General features: G+C 35.9%; 1 protein-coding gene across 1 annotated transcript in view; it reads left to right on the top strand.

Annotated features, from left to right (window-relative positions):
* IPO11 (importin 11) overlaps positions 1-21,922 on the top strand; it is a 215,062-nt gene that overhangs the window by 22,419 nt on the left and 170,721 nt on the right. Inside the window, exons 3-5 of the mRNA XM_003782731.3 lie at positions 4,138-4,238; positions 8,775-8,847; positions 10,606-10,809. Of these exons, the coding sequence (XP_003782779.1) occupies positions 4,138-4,238; positions 8,775-8,847; positions 10,606-10,809 (378 nt within the window). The remainder of the gene's footprint in view (positions 1-4,137; positions 4,239-8,774; positions 8,848-10,605; positions 10,810-21,922) is intronic.

Genomic DNA, 21,922 nt, shown 5'->3' with positions numbered 1-21,922 from the left:
ACAGCAACCTCCAACTCCTGGGCTCAAGCGAGTCTCCTGCCTCCGCCTCCCAAGTAGCTGGGACCACAGGCGCCTGCCACAACGCCCGGCTATTTGGCTATTTTTTGGTTGCAGCCGTCATTGTTGTTTGGCAGGTCCGGGCTGGGGATCTGAACCCGCCACCTTAGGTGTACGTGGCTGGAGCCTTAGCTGGTTGAGCTATAGGAGCCGAGCCAAAGAAGACTTTTTGTGTTGAGAGCCTTTTCTGTTCATTTTCTCTGAGAAACTGAGAACTTTTAGTTTCTGATCAGGGAAGTAAGTCTACCAATTGGGTCAAAAATTGACCTGATGGTCAAATGTTTGTGATTGGGTCACAAATTCAGAGCAATATTGTTTACCATATCTTGTTATATAGAATAAATAATAGCAATTAATGTATATTGTATATTTTAACGTCTTTGCTAACAACTTTGAGTTTGTCAAATTTAAGATATTGGTCATGACTACAAGGGAAATTAAGTGTTTAGAGTCATACTTGTTATTTTGAATATGACATGAAGTTTGGCTATTTCAAAGTTAAAAAAAGATAGATTGTAAAAGACAGTAAAAATGGCTTGGTACCTGTAGCTAGTGTGCTGGCCACATATACCAGGGGTGGGGAGTTTGAACTCAGCCCAGACCTGCCAAACAGCAGCGGCAACTATAACAATAAAATAGCCAAGCATTGTCGTGGGTGCCTGTAGTCCCAGCTACTTGGGAGGCTGAGGCAAGAGAATCGTTTAAGTTCAAGAGTTTGAGGTTGCTTTGAGCTGTGATGCCACGGCACTCTGCCAAGGGCGACATAATGAAACTCTGTCTCAAAAAAAAAAAAAAAGACACTAAAATATCTCATTTTTTAACATAATTCCAGCATCATGTTTGTAAATTTTGAGCATAGCATAGTATAACTCATTAGAACATCTGAGTGTCTTTACTCTCCATATGCTTATTTAAATGAATATGCTCTGTAATTAGCCTTGTGATTTTTCAAAGCCAAAACATACACTTTAGAATTTCTTATTACTGCTGGACCTTAAAAACCAAAAGGCATTACTAAGCTGTTGTCTTTTTGTGTATGAATAACTGTATGAATTATTAATAATATTAAGTGCCAGGATGTTTTTATTTATTTTTTATTTTTTTAATACAAAATCATAGCTATTTCCTGGATGCCTAGATGTTTTTATTAGGTATAATTTTCTTCTTAGATAGTAAAATTTCTTTTAGTTGGAAAAGATTATAACATAAATATTTTATTTATAACATTTTTTTATAAATAAAAAATGCTTTATTTAAGTTAAGTTTTACTGTTTCTCTCTACTCACCGTCCTGGCATCTTGGCCCTAGCTGTTCATTCTAGTCTCCCAAATTTGAATACTTGATCTGATCTTGGGGTTGTGTTCCAGTCCTGTTATTCAAACTACTTTTAATGTATTTCTACTTGGAATGACATCTGCAACTAACTTTTCTTGGTTCCTCAAGTATTGAGACAGGCTTAGCTCACTAAGCCTACGAACTTTTATGGTATTCCCACCTTAATTGCGTTCATTTACTCATTTGCTCAATAGATAATTATGAAGTTTCTGCTACTTCAGGCACTGTGCTAGATTACAGTCCAGGCATGAGACAAGCACTCTATCTAGTGCTAAAGGTAGACATGTAATGTGTCCAAGTCAAGTATGTTACAATCTTTGTTTCATAATGGAGACTCAAAGAGAGACTCTGACTTCCTTGTCAAGGGTCTTTGTAATCTTTTTTTTTGTACACATGATTTTCTAAAAATGAGAGCATAGTGTATATATCTTTTTAAATTATTTAGCGTTTATTTTTCTATAGCAAAGAACATTCTTCTACATCATTATTTTTGGCTTTGAGGTTTTTTCTACACAAGGTTGAGTTTAGAGGTCTTCTCTGGGGATTTGAGTTGATTTGGGTCTGTGGCATAGTGTAATTACATTCATTGTATACTGAGTACCTAATACATTCATGCCTGCATTTGTCCTATCACAAGCTATTCTAGATAAGAGTTAAAGCATTTTTTTTTTGTAAAAATGTTATTTGTAATTTTTTTTTTTTTTCAGAGACAGAGTCTCAAGGTCGCCCTGGGTAAAGTGCGGTGGTGTCGTAGCTCACAGCAACCTTCATCCTCCAACTTGAGTTCAAGCGATCCTCTTACCTCAGTTTTTCTATCTTTAGTAGAGACAGGGTCTCACTTTTCCTCAGGCTGGTTTCAAACTTGTGAGCTCAAGCAATCCACCTGCCTCGGACTCCACAGAGTGCTAGGATTACAGACGTGAGCCACCGCACCTGGCCCTATTTGTAATGTTTGAAATTACAGTATAAATACTATTAGATTTGCTGTTCTTTTTATTTTCCCTGTGCATTAGAACTGGTAGTAAGGTTGTTGTAATGTTTTGACTGAATTTTTTTTTCTTTTTTATTTTTTCTTCGAGGCAGAGTTTCACTTTGTCACCATTGGTAGAGTGCTCTGGCATCATAGCTCACAGCAACTTCAAAATATTGTGGTGCAGCAACTTCAAAACTTATTAGGTTCTGGTGATCCTAAGTAGCTGGGACTATAGGTGCCCACCACGGTGCTCAGCTATTTTTAGAGATGAGTCTTGCTCTTAGGCTGGTCTCAAACTACTGAGCTCATGCATTCCACTCACCTGGGCTTCCCAGAGTGCTAGGATTACAGGCATGTTCCACTGCGCCTGGCCCATGACTGAAACTTTTTTTTTTATTATTAAATCTTAGCTGTGTACATTAATGCAATCATGGGGTACATTGTGCTGGTTTTATATACAATTTGAAATGTTTTCATCAAACTGGTTAACATAGCCTTCACGGCATTTTCTTAGTTATTGTGTTAAGACATTTATATTCTACACCTAGTAAATTTCACATGCACTATAGGTTTGATCCTATAAAACCATAGGTTTGATCCTACCAATTACTCTCCCTACTCCTCTCCCCTCCCTTCCTTCTCCTCTTTCCCACGACTGAAACTTTTAAAGGTGACAGAGCAATTGCAGTTTTCTCCTTGGATATTAAGATCATATTGAATGATTTAGCTTGCACAGTTATTTTTTTATGATCTCTCACTATTGTGCATAGTAGGGGCTTGTGTGAATTAGTATTATTATTTGGATTAAAACAGTGAATAAATTTTTTGAGTAATGGTTTTTGATGAAATTTTTCACACCTGGTTTATATCACTTAAAAATGTTCACCTATTGAACTTATCTGTAAGTATAATTGTTTTGATAAGAAGGATACTATGGAATAGGTTGTTTATTTCATAGCATGTATTAACAACCTAGGCACTTTGACTCCTTAGAAATCTTTGAATCTGTATTGGGTCCTCTTTTTTAATTTAGAAGTTATTTATTTTGTTGGGTATGTGTAAGTTATGGTATTCATTTGAAACAGGATGCTGATAATTAGATTTGCTTGTTTCTAGATTTATTTCACTAGGAAAATTTTCAAGCATACCTAAAAGAATAATATAATTGAATTTCCACATTTTTTTTTACCTAGCTTAAACAGTTAACATACTACTGAGCAGGTATGAATTCTTATATGAATTATAGAACTCTACATATTGTATTTGGAAAATATTAATATGCTATTACAGTGATAAAAGTTAAACATTTAATTGAATGATCTATCTATACTTTACTGTGGGCATGGGTGTGTGTGTGTGTGTGTATATATATATATATTTTTTTTTTTTTTTTGAGACAGAATCTCACTTTCTTGTCCTGGTAGAGTGCTTTACCATCATCACTCACAGCAACCTCAAATTCTTGGGCTCAAGTGATCCTCTTGTCTCAGCCTCCCAAGTATTAGGGACTATAAGGCACCTACTATTAACTGTTTAAGTTGTGTTTTACTCAGCTTAAACAGTTAATGTAACACCCAGCTATTTTTACAGATGGGGTCTTGCTCTTGTTCAGGCCTGTCTTGCACTCCTGATCTCAGGCAATCCACCTGCCTCGGCCTCCCAGAGTGCTAGAATTGCAGGCGTGAGCTACTGGGCCCGACCTACTGTGGGTATGTTAATCATGCTTTTCACTAATTACATGTTCATTCTAATATTATGTTTTGTATTTACAGAATATTTTCACAAACCACACACTGGATATAAATGTAAGGTGGCTTGCTGTTCTATATTTTAAACATGGAATTGATCGCTACTGGAGACGTGTAGCACCTCAGTAAGTTCTGTTGCTCCCTCCTCAGTATCCCTTTCTGAATTCAAGAAAGTTTAAGAATGTACCTATTTATGTAACAGAATGTGCTGGCATTTACTTTTGTAGCACATATACCTAAATTCAATACAGAGATTAATATGATACCTGTACATGACAACATGGAAATTTGTGAAATATTTGATATTTAAAAGAAAAAAATCCAAAACAAGTGTGTTAGCTACTGAAAAAGACGAGTGTTCTACATAGTTAATTGCTGATCAGCAGCTCTATTACTGTTTTCTTGGTGGATTTTTTTGTTTTGTTTTGTTTGTGTGTCATGTTGGCCTTTTCTATGTGAGTGTAAGTCTGGTGTGGTGGTGTTGCCTGTAGGCACTCCCAGCTACTCTGGAGCCTGAGGCATAGGATTGCTTGAGGCCAGGAGTGCAGCACCATCCTGGGCAACATAGTGAGACATTGTCTCAACAAAAAAAGTACAAAGTTAGGTTAGGACTTAGAAAAAAGCCATTCAGAAAGAAATCCCTGGACCAGCAGGATGTTAATTCCTGAGTCTTATGCATTCATGCCTCTGTGTTGGGAATGGGGTAGTATACCTTTGTAATCTCTTTAGGTTCAATTGTAATGGCTATGCAGGTAGTAAGTCAGCAGGTTTTGCTTAATAGTTGTTTACAATACATGTTACTTATTTGGTGGAAAGGTAGTAACCTGGCAGATACTTGCTTGATAGAAGTACAGTAGTGAACTATATTGCTGAAGTAATGTAATCTTTGTGTCCAGTAGATGGCACTCAAGCTCTGCAAATTCTCATATTCATAAAACCTTTCTAAAAATACTTGTCAAGTATTATACTTCAACGTGCATATAAAACATGTCCTTGAGTAATAATGGAAGCAAGTAGAGTATTTTTAGGCTGCACGTAGAATACTGTGGTGTAAGGCAAACCCATCTCACCTTGTTTTTAAGGATTAATTTGTGATTTGGGGAAAAATGAAGTAGTTTATGATGAGAAATCGTGCATTATTGGATTATAGAAAATGGACCCAGTAGTACTCAGCAATACAAGGTTTTCTACTGTTCTATCCAATTACATTTTACATGTCTCTTAAAATCCATAAATGACTATTTTGAATGGGGAGTAAATTGTGATTAAATATCTGATTATATTTTTACATAAAGAATTAAAAACTGAAATTTAGCTTATATTAAAAAAGTTAGGGGAGAAATCAGATGGTATTAGATAGTTAAGTATCAAGCTGTTTCTTTTAGTGTAAGTTGAGATCAAAGCTGAAAAGGAGGTGAATGTTCTTAGACAAGGAGCAAGAATGGCACATTAGTAATTGAACTTTTTTTTTTCATGTTTTCTGAGATAGGGGCTTGTTCTGTCACCTTGGTTGGAGTGCAGTGGTGTGATCATAGCTCAACATTGAATGCCTGGGCTCAAGCCATCATTTTTCCTCAGCCTCCTAAGGAGCTGGGAATATAGGCCCACACTACCTTGCCTGGCTTATTTTTTAATTATTTTGTAGGTATGCGGTCTGCTGTGTTGCCCAAGCTGGTCTTAAATTCCTGGTCTTAAGCAATTTTCTCAGCTCATTCTCCCTAAGTGCTGGGATTATGAGCTACCAGCCTTGGCCAATAAATTGAATTTAGATTTAAATTTAAAGCACTTAAAAAGTCTATTCCTTATGTTCTCATCTAAGTTTAATCTTATGTAGTTCCTACTCTTACCATCATTTTCACTGAATGAGAATTTCCTAACTTAAGTTCATATCTTATTACTGTGTACAGTGCAGTTTACTTGGCTCCTAATTAATTACATACTATTCAATTTCGATTTGAAATATAGTCTTAATTCATCTATTGATGACATGTGCATAAAATTAAAGGTAGAAAGTTAACTGTTATTGGAAAATTGCTGAAGTCAGGAATTTTCTCCAGGTTATTTGCTTATTTCTTTTCATACAGATGGTACCCAATTTATGATAGTTTGATTTAATGATTTTTTGACTTTACTATGGTGCAAAAGTATTATGAATTCAGTAGCAACTGTGCCTTGAGTACTCATATAACCTTTATGTATTTCACCGTCAGTATAGTATTTCATAAATTACGTGAGATGTTTATCCCTTTACTAATAAAATAGGCTTTGTGTTAGATGATTTTGCCCAGCTGTAAGCTAATGTGTTTTTGGCACGTTTAAGATAGTTGTGGCTAAGATATGATGTTGGGTAAGTTAGGTGTTTCTTTGTTGTTGTTGTTTTTTTTGGAGACAAGAGTCTCACTTTGATGCTGTGGGTAGAGTGCCATGCCTGTCAACCTAGCTCATAGCAACCTCAAACTCTTGAGTTCAAGCTGGGACTATCGGCACCTGCCACCACGCTTGGCTAGTTTTTCCTACTTTTTTATATATAGACGCAGTCTCACTTTTGCTCAGGCTGATAGTGACCTCCAGAGCTCAGGCAGTCCCCGGGCCTCAGCCTCCCAGAGTGCTAGGATTATAGTGTGAGCCACCGTTCCAGGCCTTCCCTTTCACATTAACCAGATTCTAGTTGTCTGGTGAAGTTCTCTACCTCATTTTCTTGAATATATTTATAATTATTTTAGGTGTGATTTTGATAACTGCAGGGTCTGTTCTACTATTTGTTTTTCGTGGTTCTATTTCTTTTTTGGTTTCAGTCATTTTTTTCTATTTCTTATGCTTAGTAAATTTTGATTGAATTCTTAACATCATGTAGTTAAAATTGGAGATTTAATTCTGTTATCTTTCTCCAGAGAGAATTTAATTTTTCTTTGGGCAAACAAATAGAATATGATTTTAAGCTTGATAGCGTTGATACAATGATCTCTTTCTTTAGTTAATCTCAGGCTGCAGACTCCCTGAGGTTTCAACTGCAATTCTTGGGTGTTTACTGCACTGTTTGGTGGTCTGTGAACTTTAATTTTTGTTTCTTCATCACTGTAAGAACTGATGCAGTCCTTCATTTGCTCTTTAGTTTTCTAGCTGCTGTTTTCAGTTTGATTTCTTGTGGACAGATAGCTAAAAGAGAAAACTTTCTAGTTCATCACAGTTTATTCCCTTCTCTGGGACCTAGATGATCCTGGCTGCCTAGGTTGTTTTTAGGTCCTGTAAACTGCCATAAACTTGTTAACTTAAGACAACAAAAATTTAACCTTTTATAACTCGGACAAGAAGTCCAAAATCAAGGCTGGGCTCCCTCTGAAGATTCTGGGAGGGAATTCTTGCCTGTCTTTCTAGCTTCTGGGTGGTTGGCAATCCTTGGTGTTTCTTGCTTTGTAAGGGCATCACTGTAATCTCTCCTTTACATGAACTTCTTTCCTGGGTGTCCTCTGTGTCTCTGTCCAGATTTTCCTCTTTTTGTAAAGACGTCAGTCATTGGATTAGGACTCAACCAAATCCAGTATGACCTCATCTTAACTTGATTACATCTGTCAAGATTCTGTTTCCAAATAAAGTCACATTCAGATACTTTAGGACTTGGGTTTAGGACTTGAGCATTATATTTTGTGGGACACAATTCAGTTTTCAACAGATGCCTTAAAATCTTTTTTTTTTTTTTTTATAAATCAAATACAACTTTTATAGCTGGATGATTTGTCCCATGCCAGCTACTCCAAGATAACCACAATGGGAACCTTAAATTAATGAGGCTTTAAAATTTAATTTTAAAATAAACAATAAATTCATACACTTCAGAACTCATCATGTATATGATCTTATACATTGAATATTCTTCACCTCTGTCCTTTAGCTTTCTAGTTTTCTTTTTCATATGCCTTCAACATTATGAGTATTGTGTTTATTCTTTCCAGAAATGTAAAATGAAAGGATTTAAATGAGTGGATTTCTTTTTTTTTTTTTTTTTGAGACAGAGCCTCAAGCTGTCACGATGGCATCACAGCTCACAGCAACCTCCAACTCCTGAGCTCAAGCGAGGCGCCTGCCACAACGCCTGGCTATTTTTTTTGGTTTCAGCTGTCACTGTTGTTTGGCTGGCCTGGGCTGGATTCAAACCTGCCAGCTCAGGTGTATGTGGCTGGCGCCTTAGCTGCTTGAGCCACAGGCGCCAAGTCAAATGAGTGGATTTCTAATAAGTTTTCCATTCCAAATATTCTCTGATTTTGAATCCCTATAATTTCTGATGCAATTTCAAATTTTATGAAAGAAACCAGTGGAAGAGTAAAATTTACTTCAATAGATTTTTTCTTTTACCTAGGCATTAATTATGGGGAGAGGCAACTATTTTTACATCAATAAAAGTGAACATCAAAATATCATATTGATTAGTCTGGATTTGTCTTATTTAGTGTTGTTCTTCTTTATTCTTTGTAAAGCAGTTTTATGCTTCTCACTTACTCAGTGTGCCATATGTACACACAAGTAATGGAAATAATCCTATTTGTTTACCAAAACCAGTCAGTTCACATGTTTAAAAAGCTTTTTATTGTTAAAATTCAAGTGGCACTCACCTGCATTTATTATTAGGTGGCATTCTTCTGTGTAATAAACATATCTTTTTACAGTGCTCTCTCAGAGGAGGAGAAAACTACATTGCGTGCAGGGCTTATCACCAACTTCAATGAACCAATAAACCAGGTTAGTGAGAAAATGAATTCTAATTATTATTTCTCTTCTCTTAATTTTTGCTTCTTTTTCAAAATAATTTTGTTTCCTAGCATTAAAAATTATACTCTTTTTATTTAGGATGTTTATAAATACTTCTTTTTTGGTTTTTAAATTATGACATCCAGTTGTAGTTGTTACGAATTTTGGCTGGATTTGGCTGGTATTGAAAATTCAGAAGTCATTGTAAGGAATATTCGTATGCTTTCAATTTTGTAGTTTTCGAGCCAATATTTAAAGCAGCTCTCTATATACAGTTGGGCATCACCTGAAGACATTTTGGTCAACAGTAGAGTGCATGTACTGGTGATGGTCCCATCAGAGTGTAATGGAGCTGAAAAATTCCTAATGCCTACTGACATTGTAGGTGTCCTGATGTCATAGTGCAGCACGTTACTCATGTTTGTGGTGATACGCGTGTAAACAAGCCTGTTGCACTGCCAGTCATGTAAAAGTATAGCACATTTGATTACCTTCTCTGACACTCACACAGTGATGGGATTGCCTAATGATACATTTTTCAGAATATCATCTCTGTTGTTTAGTGATACGTAGCTATATTTATAGTTTTACTGCACAGGGATTAGTTTTGATGATTTGGATTATCTTTCCTGCCGCTTACAAAGCAAAATCTACTGGATGGCTTGAGGGTTTGTCTGTTTCCTGTATTCACATTTTCAATTCTCATTACTCTGTGGTAGATGGTAGATTTTTAGATTATACAGTTTTACTATTTCTTTCTCTTATAGTGAAGTTTTTCTTCCAAGAATAAAATAAGCTTTGCATTTAGTTGCAAACATTCTTAAATTTTTCCAAGGTAATTTACTATACTTGATTATTTTAACTCAAATCTTAAAGTACACAGTATTGGCAGTATTTCTGATGCGGTTTTATCTTGACTTGTGTCAGTGAATTCATTTCTGTGTGTTTCCTAGACAGAGATGAGGGATGATGGTGAAGAAGAGAGTTACTCTCACTGGGACAGGAGGTGGTGGGGAAGCGACTGAAAAATTTGGGTGATTGACAAGTTAACCACTCCCTAACTGTTATTTGGGAATCACTGATCTGTAGAAATATCATTATTTAAATACTATTTAAGTACCTAATACTTGATATTCATTTCTACTCTTTGGTCAGTGATTCTTAAACTTTGTGGTTGCAGGACTTCCTTATATGGCTAAAATGAAAGACTACAAAGGGCTATATCTGTGATGTTTACTGTATTAGAAGTTAAAGCAGAGAAATGTAAAAATATTAGTTAATTAAAAGATAATAAAACCGTACTTGTTGACATAAATTGCATTAAAAAATGTGCAATAGTATTATAGCTATTTCTGAAACAAGAATTAGTGAGAAGGATGCCATTGTTTTACATTTTTCCATCTCTCTTTAGTATCTGGCTATTTAAAAGAAGACATCTAGATTTTCATATCTGCTTCTTGATATTGTTGTGGTATACTATTTTGTTGGAAGTTAGATGAAGAAAACCCAAACCCAGTTCACGCTGACATGCAGTTGGGAAAGGAGGACTTCATAGACCCACAAAAGGGCTCTAGGCCCCCCATGGGGTCCATGTACCACACTTAGAGAACCACTGTCTTAACCAGTTTGGTGAAATTTTAGTTTTGTTAAATGTATAATTAACCAAAAAAGGTAATATTTAACTATGAATTCATTCCTTAACCTTTGCCTGATTGCATATGCTTCTGATATTTAATTGTTTCTTTTTAGATTGCAACTCAAATTGCAGTGCTGATTGCAAAAGTTGCTAGATTGGATTGTCCCAGACAGTGGCCCGAACTGATTCCCACTCTTATAGAGTCTGTCAAAGTCCAGGATGATCTCCGACAGCACAGAGCATTGCTTACCTTCTATCATGTTACCAAGACACTGGCATCTAAACGACTTGCTGCTGATAGAAAATTATTTTATGATGTAAGTGATTAACATAGTTAAATTTGATTATGAAAACTGTGCTATTTGCATAGAAATGACTAGTTTTACTTTGTTAATATTTTGTTTAAGGATTTTGAATTCTTTTTGATACTATGCTGAATTGCCAATAAGGAAAATTGGTTGATAGGGCCCAGTCTGAAGGCAAAGAGATCACTTTGAGGCCATTAGAGTCGTTCAGTATGATGATAATCTCTTAAATGAAGCAGCGGTAAGGGGAAGAGTAAAGTGGGGAAGGAGTTGACATGTCTAGGTAATTGAGGGATGCAAGGCAGGTGTAGGAAGGAGTCTAACAAAACTGGGAGGTGGTGCCCTCTATCAGGTGTTTTTGCTCCACTTGTGGAGAAGCCATTCCTTTCCATATTTGCTTGCTTTTGGTGCTTTTGTATTTGATTATTTTTGACCTTTCAAAATAGTGATTTTCATGTCAATCTAATATTTTGTATTATAATAGTACTAGTTATCTCAAAATATTGTTAGCATTGCATAGCTTACCTTTGATACTTGGAGAGAAATTCAAGGTGTATAATTTGAAATCTTAAATGGTAACATAATCAGGCTCAAGAAAATTGTTTCAGTCATATTCTGAACCATGCTTCTGTGCAGAAAAAATAGAATGATATAGTATTTGTAAAAGGATTATTATTTTTTTTTTGGTCTTGCTTTTCTTCCTGCAAATATACTATGTTTATTGTTCTTTCTTTTCCCCAGTAAGCAGGTTTTTCCCTGAGAGCTTTCAGAGTTCATTGTGCTTCTCAATTTAGCATGTGGTCATGAACAGCCTTTCCCAGGCCCCCTTTCTTCTGATTTCTCCTCTGCTTTCTGCTTCGCCTTCTGTGGTTAGAGATATTTCATTCTTAAAGGGGAAGCAGATAGCCTAGTCTCGGTGGAAAGGAATTAGTGAAGAGTATGCCGTAAAGTGGGTCAGAGCCGTGGAGATAAAAAAGTGGACCCCACTTTGATGCAGTAATTGATAAAATTTATTGACGCCTGTAGGCGGGCTGGATCATCACAAAGGCATTCAGCCCCGACTGGCAGGTGAAGTGCCTTTTTATACCATTATTTTGCAGGGTCAACGAGCTAGCGCAATACAGAAGCCAATCATAGCAGTTAGAGCGGGGTCGCAAGGTGAGGGTACATATTGATTCATACATCACAAGATACACATTACTTCATCATCATAAGATGGGGTGCATCATAAGGGGTTACACAATTCAGGGTGGGGGTACATACTAACTTAAGATACATTAACTCACAAATCATCAAATGAGGGGTATTTGGTAAATTTCCGAGAACAGCTTAGGCCTTAAACCGACTTCAGCCCTTTTCGCCCAGGGCTCACCCCTGCCTCCCTTCCTTCCCTTATCTCCTTGAGCTTCTTCCCAGATCTTAACTTCTCCTCCCTTGAGGGGCAAGGGAGGCTGAGGCTAAAAGGCTTAGGAGAAGTTCTTTTTACAAGTATATGGGGTTTGTTGCATTCTTACTAGTCCTGGGGGTTAGGGGCTGGGGGCTCGGTTATTACAGCGGCACGTAAAAGGAACAGGATCTCAGGAGGGAGCCCAGTAAAGATTGAGTTCTAGGAAAAGAGAGAGTTCTAGAAGAAAATACTTGCCCTAGTTTGATTCAATTTATATTGCTTTTATCTCTCTGCTTCTGTCTCTCTGTGAAGAGTTAGCGAATTTTTGTCACTTTACAGTCTGTTTTATTCTGGATTCACAATGAAGTCCCTCTTTTTTGAAGCTGGATTAGGTAAAGGGGACAGGGAAGAGCAGTTTGAGCGGATTTCCATGTTAAAGACATTAGTTTTCAGTTTGTCACACAGACTGAGAGGTTTCTGAGCCACACCTTGGGAATCCTCACTTTGAGTACAGGAATTGGCAGTCTGCATTTATAACCTCAGGTGATTCTTAAATACACTAAAGGTTAAGCCAGAATCACATTACTTCATTTTTATTTTTAACCCAGTAGGTTTAAATAGCCAGTCTCATCTGAGGATGTTGAAAATGAGAGAAATTCTTTTTGATGTTCATAAGGTTGATTTTCAAATCCTTTTCACTATTACCTGATTTCTATCTGGAAATGGACAGTTTATCCCCTTAGATCTTTCTGTGGGATTCTTTTTTGATTTCCCTCACCTTTATCCTAACCCTCTAAAACTTTCACCTCTAGGACTTAAATTTTATGCTGAAAAGAGTCTCAAAATCAAATGTTTAGAAGATTCTGGGTTACAGTTACTCTTCACTAAAGTTTACATATCTGTAGATGTCTGAGTTCTCCTTTTGTCTTTCTCAAGACGTACTTTGCTAATATATTGCCTTGGTTTTCAGGTTTAATTTATATTTAGCCTATGTAATTTCTACAAAATTGAGGTCTAATCAGCCCTCTTACTCTGAACGGCTTGTATGAGTTAGCTTTTTGCTTAGTTTTCTTGTAGTATGAGACTGGTTCCTCTCCATATAGAATGAAATATAGGCCTACCTGGCATCTTGTATTTTCTTCCAACATAGCATTTATCACATTATGCTGATTATACTTGTTGACTTAAAAACAGGTCCACTGTGCTGTAGCTTTGATTGCTGTGGTCTAGGACAGCGTACTTAGTGACTGGTGCTCAGTAACTGCTGAGTGAATGACCAGTAGAAAAGGACACTTGTTCTCAGAGACCTTAGACTTTAGAGTGGTGGTAGTAATACAAAAACTCAAAAAGCGGGATTTTTTGGAGATTATACAAAGCTGAAGACACTTGATTAAAAATTTATATTACTGCCTTTTTTTTTTTTTTTTGAGACAGAGTCTCACTGTGTCACCCTTGGTAGAATGCTGTGGCATCACGGCTCATAGCAACCTCACACTCTTGGGCTTTAGTGATTCTCTTGCCTCAGCTTCCCAAGTATCTGGGACTACAGGTGCCCATCACAACACCCAGCTATTTTTGGGTTGGAATTGTCTTTGTTGTTTAGCAAAGACAATTGGCTTGAACTCTCCAGCCTCAGTGTATATCGCTGGCACCCTTACTCACTGAGCTACAGGTACCAAACCATTATTGCCTTTTATTTGGACTGGAGTAGCTAAATCTGGAAACACAGACTATACTGGGGACTAGGAAGGGGATCCTGTCTAATGGGGTTTTGAGGTATAAGATACCTTGTTTAACTAAGGTACCATACGTCAAAGACATCATTATTATTATTATTATTATTTTATTTTTTCGAGATAGTCTCACTCTGTTGCCCCTGGCTAATGTGCCATGGCCTTAGCTTAGCTCGCAGTAACCTCAAACTCCTGGGATCAAGCAATCCTCCTACCTCAGCCTCCCAAGGAGCTGGGACTATAGGCATCTACCTACAGTGCTTGGCTATTTTTTGTACTTTAAGTAGAGATGAGATCTTGCTCTTGCTCAGGCTGGTCTTAAACTCCTGAGCTCAAGGGATTCTTCCACCTTGACCTCTCTGAATGTGGGAATTATAGGTATAAGCCACGCCATGGAAGGTATTATTATTATAAAGAGGAATTTGGCTATTTAATAAAGCTGCACCTATTATTTTGATAATCTAGAATATAGAAAATCTTCTTTTCAATAATATATTTACAGTAATGCCAAGATGATCTTAAAGTACCAAATTAGTTTCCCACATAAAAAAGTGTAAGCTCGTAGTTGAGCTCTTGCTATGACGAAGCAGTGCAAGGTACACTTAAAGTTGCTACCTGCTGCTCAATGTGTCCCAACAATTTTTATATCCATATTAAAATATATTAAATTTCTTTCAGAGATAAGAAGTCAACAGAATCAGCAGTTAAGAGCAGTAACAAAATTGAGCTTGATATGACACCAACAGGAATTCATTTCCTATAAAACAGTATTCATTTTCATAAGAGCCTAAGTATAAAAAAAAATGACATTAACTACATTAAAATCTAAAGTCTCTGAAAGTAAGGAAATTTATGGTAAAAATTTAAGGTAATGTAATTTTAGGTACAGTGACTAGAAAATGCCTTATCATTACGCTGTGTAATCCATAGAAATATATGCCATGGTAAATGAAGTACAGAAACCTAAGAAGATGTTTAGAAAGCAATATATTCCATTTGTTTCTATTTTTTTTATTTCAATAGACTTAGGGGAACAGCATTTTCATGGATGAATTGTATAATGCCGAAGTCAGGGCTTTTAGTGCCCCTGTCACCAGAATAGTGCACATTGTACCTGATGGGTAGGGTTTACCCCTCACTTGTCTTCTACTCTTCTCCTTTCTTAGTTTTCAATGTCTGTTACACTGGTTTATGACTATATATAACCCTCAGTTAGCTCCTATTTATAAATGAGAACATGTGGTATCTAGTTTTCCATTCTTGAGAGATTTCAGTTAGAATAATGGGTTCTAGTTCCACCCAAGTGGCTGCAAAGGATATTATTTCATTATTTTTTATGGCTGAATAGTATTCCTTGATATATATGTGTGTGTGTAAATTATATATCAGTCTATTATATTTTCCTTATCCAATCATAAGTGATGGGCAGTTAGGTTAATTAGGTTGATTCTATACCCTTATAATTGGGAATCGTGCTATAATCAACATTGGGGTGCCTATGTCTTTTTGATGTGATGTCTTCATTTCCTTTGGGTAGATACCCAGTTGTGGGATTGCTGGATTGAATGGTAGCTCTACTTTTAGCAGTCTGACAAGTCTCTCATAGTGTTTTTCATAGAGGTTGCACTAATTTATATCACCACTAACAGTGTATAAGTGTTCCCCTTTTCACTGCATACATGCCAATATCTATTGTTTTTTGACTTTTTTTTTTCTTTCTGAAACCTGATTTTTCTCTATGGCTTGGGCTAGAGTGCAGTGGCGTCATCGTAGCTCACTGCAGCTTCAATCTCCTGAGCTCAAATGGATTATCCTCCTTTAGCCACCCAAGTAGGTGGGACCACAGGTATGTGCCACCGCGTCTGGCTAATTTTTTTCTATTTTTTGTAGAGGTGAATCTCGCTTTTGCTCATGCTGGTAGTTTTTAACTTTTTAATAATACCTATTCTGACAGGGGAAAGGTGGTTTCTCATAGTTTTAATTTGCATTTCCTTGATGATTAGTGATTTTGAACATATTTTCATATGTTTGCTTGCCATTTGACTATCTTTTGAAAAAATTTTATTCATGTCGTTTGCTTTTTTATGGGTTTTTTTCTTTCTGATGTGTTTAAATTCTTTGTAGATTCCGAACATTAGCCCTTTGTCAGATGTTAGCTCTTTGTCAGATGTGTAGTTTGTGAATATTTTCTCCTATTCTGTAGGTTGTCTGTTGATTATTTTCTACTTGGTTTTAGAAATATGGATTCATACTTAGGAGAACTGCTTTCCTGTGAAGACTGTTTCTTTGGACTGAGTGGCCCTGGGATTTTGAGCAAGAGATTTGAACTTTATGATTCTTTAAAATTTCTTTTCACTTGTGAAGTTGTTTGCTTCTAGGAATTTATAATTTTTATTAATCCAGGTTAATCTCTGTAAGCTTCATTAAAGTTTTGAGATGTAAATCCTCGTTATGAATGACACAATTTAAATATGAATCTTAGCATTTTTTAAGACAGTCTGTTTGAGAGCAGTTTTAGGTTTGTAGCAGTACTGAGTAGAAGATTCAGAAATTTCCCATGAGGATATATGCAAAAGGCACAGAGATTTCCCATGCATGGCTCCCCTGTACCAGCATCTCCCACCAGAGTGGGACATGTGCTACCACTGATGAACCTACACTGACACACATTGTCCCCTGGGGTCTGCAGTTCATATTAGTATTACTCTTGGTCTTGTATGTTCTGTGGGTTTGGGCAAATGTAAAATGACACTTATCCTTTATTCTAGTATCCTGCACAGTAGCCTCACTGACATAAAAATCCTTCATGATTGGGCGGCGCCTGTGGCTCAAAGGAGTAGGGCCCTGGCCCCATATACCAGAAGTGGTGGGTTCAAACCCAGCCCTGGCCAAAAACTGCAAAAAAAAAAAAAAAAAAAAAATCCTTCATGATTTAACTATTCATTGCTCTTTCCTCACAGATTCTGGCAACTACAAGTATTGTTACCGTCTTCATAGTTTTGCCTTTCCCAGATTGTCACAAAGTTGGATTCATACAGTGTGGACTCTTCAGATTGGGTTCTTTAGCTAGTAATGTGCACTTAAGTTTCCCCCATCTTTTCCTGTCTTTATTGCTCATTTTTCTTAGCTCGGAATAATACTTCATTGTCTGAATGTACCACAGTTTATCCATTCTCTGAGTGAAGGACATCTTGCTTGTTTCCGTGTTGGCAATTATGGATAAGATTGCTGTAGATACTCATGTGCAGGTTTTTGTCTAGACATAATGGATCTTATTTTGTCTTTTGTTTGATTGACTTTAATTGTTACGCTAAATGCGTGTTGATTCTTTATTTTGTCTCTTGCTCTGACAAATTTTAAATTGGCTTTCTAAGTTCATTATTTAAGGAATGACTCACAAAGATTTTTCTTAAAGTGTGAAACAAAGTTTATTGAGGAAGAGAAAGCTATGTTTATAGAGCAAGAGAAAGATACAGGTTCACAAAGCAAGATATGTTTGCCTCAGTGAATGGCCCTGTTGTTGTAACAAGGAAAAGGCCAACTCTTAAAATTTTTAAAAGGTCATTTGCGCTATGAAATCATTTATGTAAGGATTTGGGGGTGTGCATATGTTTCTAGGCTTATATTAATAAAAGGAAAAGAAGAACATTTTGTTGGGAAGTTGCTTTAAGGGAAGAGAGGTTCAGTGACCAGCTCAGTCCAAGAAAGGAGCTGTGCATTGGACAGAAGAGTGTTTGAGTATAGAGGGTGCATATCTTTCTCTTGTTTGGGTAAGAACAGGGCCTGGAGTAAAAATAAAAGTTGAAAAACCTTGTCACTAAAATCTGTATAAGTTGCTTTTGAAACGGTGCTGATTTGTACCTTATCTGTACCGTCCATCTACTTATCTGATAAATACTTTGATTCTTTGCAGCAGTCACTTTACTGGATGCCTGAGATTATAGCTGTGAACAAAGAAAGGTAGAATCCCAGACAGGAGGTCAGACCCTTCTTAGGGACCTGGAAAACGGGCCACAGTGAACTTCCTGGGCCTGAGGTGTATGTATCAATGGCAGGTTTTGAAAACAAAATGAAAATTAGTTTTTACTTAAAAAAAGAAAGTAACAAATGTTATAGGTTTTCCACAATGTCTTTCAGGGATAATAAATAAATATTAGTTGAGAGACATTAGTAGTTTTGCTGGAAATTGCTTTTGAGTAGATAGTGTACCCACCAAAGCTTCTGGCCTGATACATTTTGATAATTTGAAATATATGTATGCTATAGCTAAGTGGAGGCAAATTTATATGTAAGCCTTGTATTAAAGAAAAAAATTACTAAAATAACTGCCTTTATTACTGTTTGTACAGGTGTTTTTAAAATTTCTCTGTGAAATTTTTAAAACATACGGGAAAAGCAAAGAAAAATTAACTACCATTTAGCAATTATCCAGATTTAACAGTCAACATTTTGCTGTTTTTGCTTTATCACTCTTTCTGAGCTATTTTAAAGTAATTTAAAGATGTGATATGTTATTACTAAATTCTCCAGTATTCATCTGTAAAAATTTTTAAAAAGTCATTTTAACTTTTCTCATACAAAAGGAAGTAAAAATAGTGATGTTATATTGTTTTAATACTTTCATCCAATTTTCTATATTGTTATATCAAATTCATTTTTACAGGTAGTTTGAGAGTGCCAAATCCTGACCACTCAACTACCAAGGAAGCCCAGGTAGTTTGAGTCCAAAAAATGAATAAGGTGGTTCCATAGCATTTGGTAATGTCTCTTAAAAACTGTTAATTTAGAATAGTATTCATTTTCTTTAAAAAAAAAATTGCCATCAACTTACTAAAACTTTTTGACAACTACAGTTGTCTTGTAGACTGTCGCATCTGCATTTGTTGGTTGTATACCTTGTCGATAGGTTCAGGCAAAGCAAGTTTTGGCATCTGTAGTTTATGGGCAGGTACCATTTGTGTTGAATCACATGGCTTGAATATAAACCATTTTTTGTGGTAACTTTTCTCAAGGGAAAATTGTGGTCTAAAGTCAAAAAGGTTTAAGAATATTTGAAATTCTAAAGTAAAATTTAGTGCACAGTTTACTTTTGATGCTTCAAAGAGTTGAGGTTTTGTGTTTCTCAGTTAAAGTTAACTAAGCAGTCAGTGGGTGGCACTGTTTCCTCTGGTTTAGAATGAAAATTTAACTACTTGGGGTTTTCATGAACCAGTATCTAAAATGTTTATTAAATAGTTTATGTGCTTTTTGTTTCACTGAATATTCCTTTCCCTCTCCACACTTGTTAGAAGAGAATGTACAAATATTTTTATTTCTCCTGTTTGCTTGCTTCATTACTTTATTCCAGAGGAGTGTTCTAGAAGGCTTTGTCAGTTGATGTTTTCTAGAGCAGATGGAAGGTTATGCAGAGCTCAGGGAGGGATACGTGATAGTCTACGGTGGTTTTTTCCCTGTGGTTTCTTCTTTACCTTCTTCTTTTGTTGTTGGGCTGAAAGGTGTTAAAATAAATTATTCAAACACTTGTTAAAGATGGGAAGGCTTTATTCTGGGGAAACTAACACAGTGGGGTTTTGCAGTAGAGAAGAAAGATTGGGCTCAATTCTGAATACACAAAAAAGTAGGAATTTATAGCCAAGGAGTAGGGGAACAAAAAGAGTGGTGAATGTTAATGGTTGGAAAATAACTAAAAGGAAACATCAGAGGTGAGGAGAGTTTCTGGCTAAACTGACCTATGAGGATTCTTGCTGAAGGCCATCAGATTAGATATTGAGGGTATCAGATGTTGAAGATTGGAGATTCTGGCTAAGCTGGTTTAGCAAAATTCTTGCCAATCCTCCCTTAGCAAACTTCTTGCTAAAATTGGTGATACAAAGACAAGATATTTGGGAAGTCCAAAAGTTGAAGTCTGTTTAGGAAAAGGATTAAGATGATTCTGACTGAAGTTTGGTCTGGGGAGGCTCTTTGTCAAAAGGTAGTCTTTGGCGTCTTCATCCAGTTATCTTTATTTATGTAGAGTTCTTTTGGAGTCTAGCTTAAAAGGATTGAGAATTGGAGCTGTAATAGATGCCTGAGGTCCTTAACTATTGATGTATGCTTAGCTCCAGAATGGGAATATGGAGCATAGAATATAAATTTTTTAAAAATGATTTTTTCAAAAAACTCTTTAGAGGTAATATCTTGCTGTGTTGTCCAGGCTGGTCTTGAACTCCTGGCCTCAAGTCATCCTCTTGCCTTGGTCTCCCAAAATGCTAGGATTATAGGCGTGCCTAGCCTGAATGTTTCTTAACCTAAATGCTTCGGACCAGAAGTGTCAGATTTTTTGGATTTGGGGATATTGGCATTGTATTTAGGTTGAACGTTCCAATTCAAAAATCCAAAATTTGAAATGCTCCAATGAGCACTCACTCCTTTGAGTAATGTTTAAAAAGTTTCAGATTTTGAAGCATTTTGGGTTTTCTGATGTGGGTTGCTCAGTCTGTAGTTTTTTTCATACTAAGTTTTACTTTTCATACCAAGTTTTACTTTTTAGGGCCAGAAGAAGGAAAGAATTAGTGGATCAGATGTAACTTTGCCTTTTGTGTCTATAAATCTCATGTTGCACATTTTTGTCAGAAGTAGAGATGAACATTTCACACACAGCTGAAAGTTATGTAGAGTGGAATGTGATGGTAAGACCTTTGCTTATCTGTAGTACTGAACTTTCCCACTCATGATTTTATAGTCAATTATAAATGGAAAAGAGGATGACTTTATGGAGCAAAATAGAATTTTATTTCAAACACTTTGATTCCACCATGATGAAATGTTTCCTTTCATCCAATTTTATGACCATAACAATCTTTGGCATAGTATTCAGAGATTTTTTTTTCCCCTTTGGGGATGAATGGAGAAGATTTTATATTTATTAAGTTTACTATAATTGGCATTGTGTGTATGCAAGTAGTTAAATTCTATAGAAAAAGTTCTCTTGGTAACAGAAATAGTACCCCAAAAAATTATAACCATTGAAACAGTTTTGCCCCCATCATTATTAAGTACTTTAAAAATGAATTAGACATCATTTCAAAATATTATGCTGGTGATATGGGGTAGTAAATTCTCCCTTAATGTTTTTCTTCCTGAGTTTATGTTATGTTCTATTTGGTGAATTCTTTTTTTCAAGCTTAATCATACTTTTAATTGAAAAACTAGTGAATGGTAAACATCACCATCTTATTTTTTTTTAATTGAGTCTGATATGTAGTGGTAGTGGAGAGTATTGAGAATTAGATAAAAGTTTCAATGGCTCTTACAACTAGTCAAAGAGACCAGATCCAGATTAAATATATGTGGTATCTGTAACTTATCTATCTATATATATCTGAGAAAACCATTCAGTTTATTTTAGCTGTATCTGTGCAAATAATAGAACAAAAGGCCACACTTTTCTGTTGAGTGATGTACAATAGAGGTGGTACTTCCTGAAGAACTTGTTACAGGAGATTCTAATTCAAACAATTCCTTAACATTCATTTATAATAGTATTCAACTGGGTGAGAGTGTAGAAACAGTTCACATTATAGTCATGAAAAGATTTTACCATTATTGAATTATTACATAACTTTATTAATATTGAATATATGGAATAATATCTACTTAAAAATAGTTTATATTTGACATCAGAAGGTTTAAACAGAATTTCATTATAAAAATGCTTATCTCTTTTATTAATATTAAGTTACTATGTATCTAGTTGTTAGTTACTATATTAGGAGGCATTAGAACACAGAAGGTATTATCTCCAGTTCTAAGTACCTCTCCTGGGTTTCAAATCCTGTCTTTTTTTTTTTTTTTTTTTTTTGTTGCAGTTTTTGGCCAGGGCCAGGTTTGAACCTGCCACCATGGGTATTTGGGGCTGGTACCCAACTCCTTGAGCCATAGGCACCTCCCCCTATCTCTTTTTCTTATTGAACCGTGCTGTTTATTCCTTTTTTTTTTTTTTTTTTTTTTTTTTTTTTTTTTTTTT

The sequence above is a fragment of the Otolemur garnettii genome, unplaced genomic scaffold, assembly GCF_000181295.1.
Source record: "Otolemur garnettii isolate 467f Iridium unplaced genomic scaffold, OtoGar3 scaffold00005, whole genome shotgun sequence".
Lineage (NCBI taxonomy): Eukaryota > Metazoa > Chordata > Mammalia > Primates > Galagidae > Otolemur > Otolemur garnettii.
Note: the sequence above shows the minus strand (reverse complement) of the source record. Positions and strands in the feature narration are given on the sequence as shown.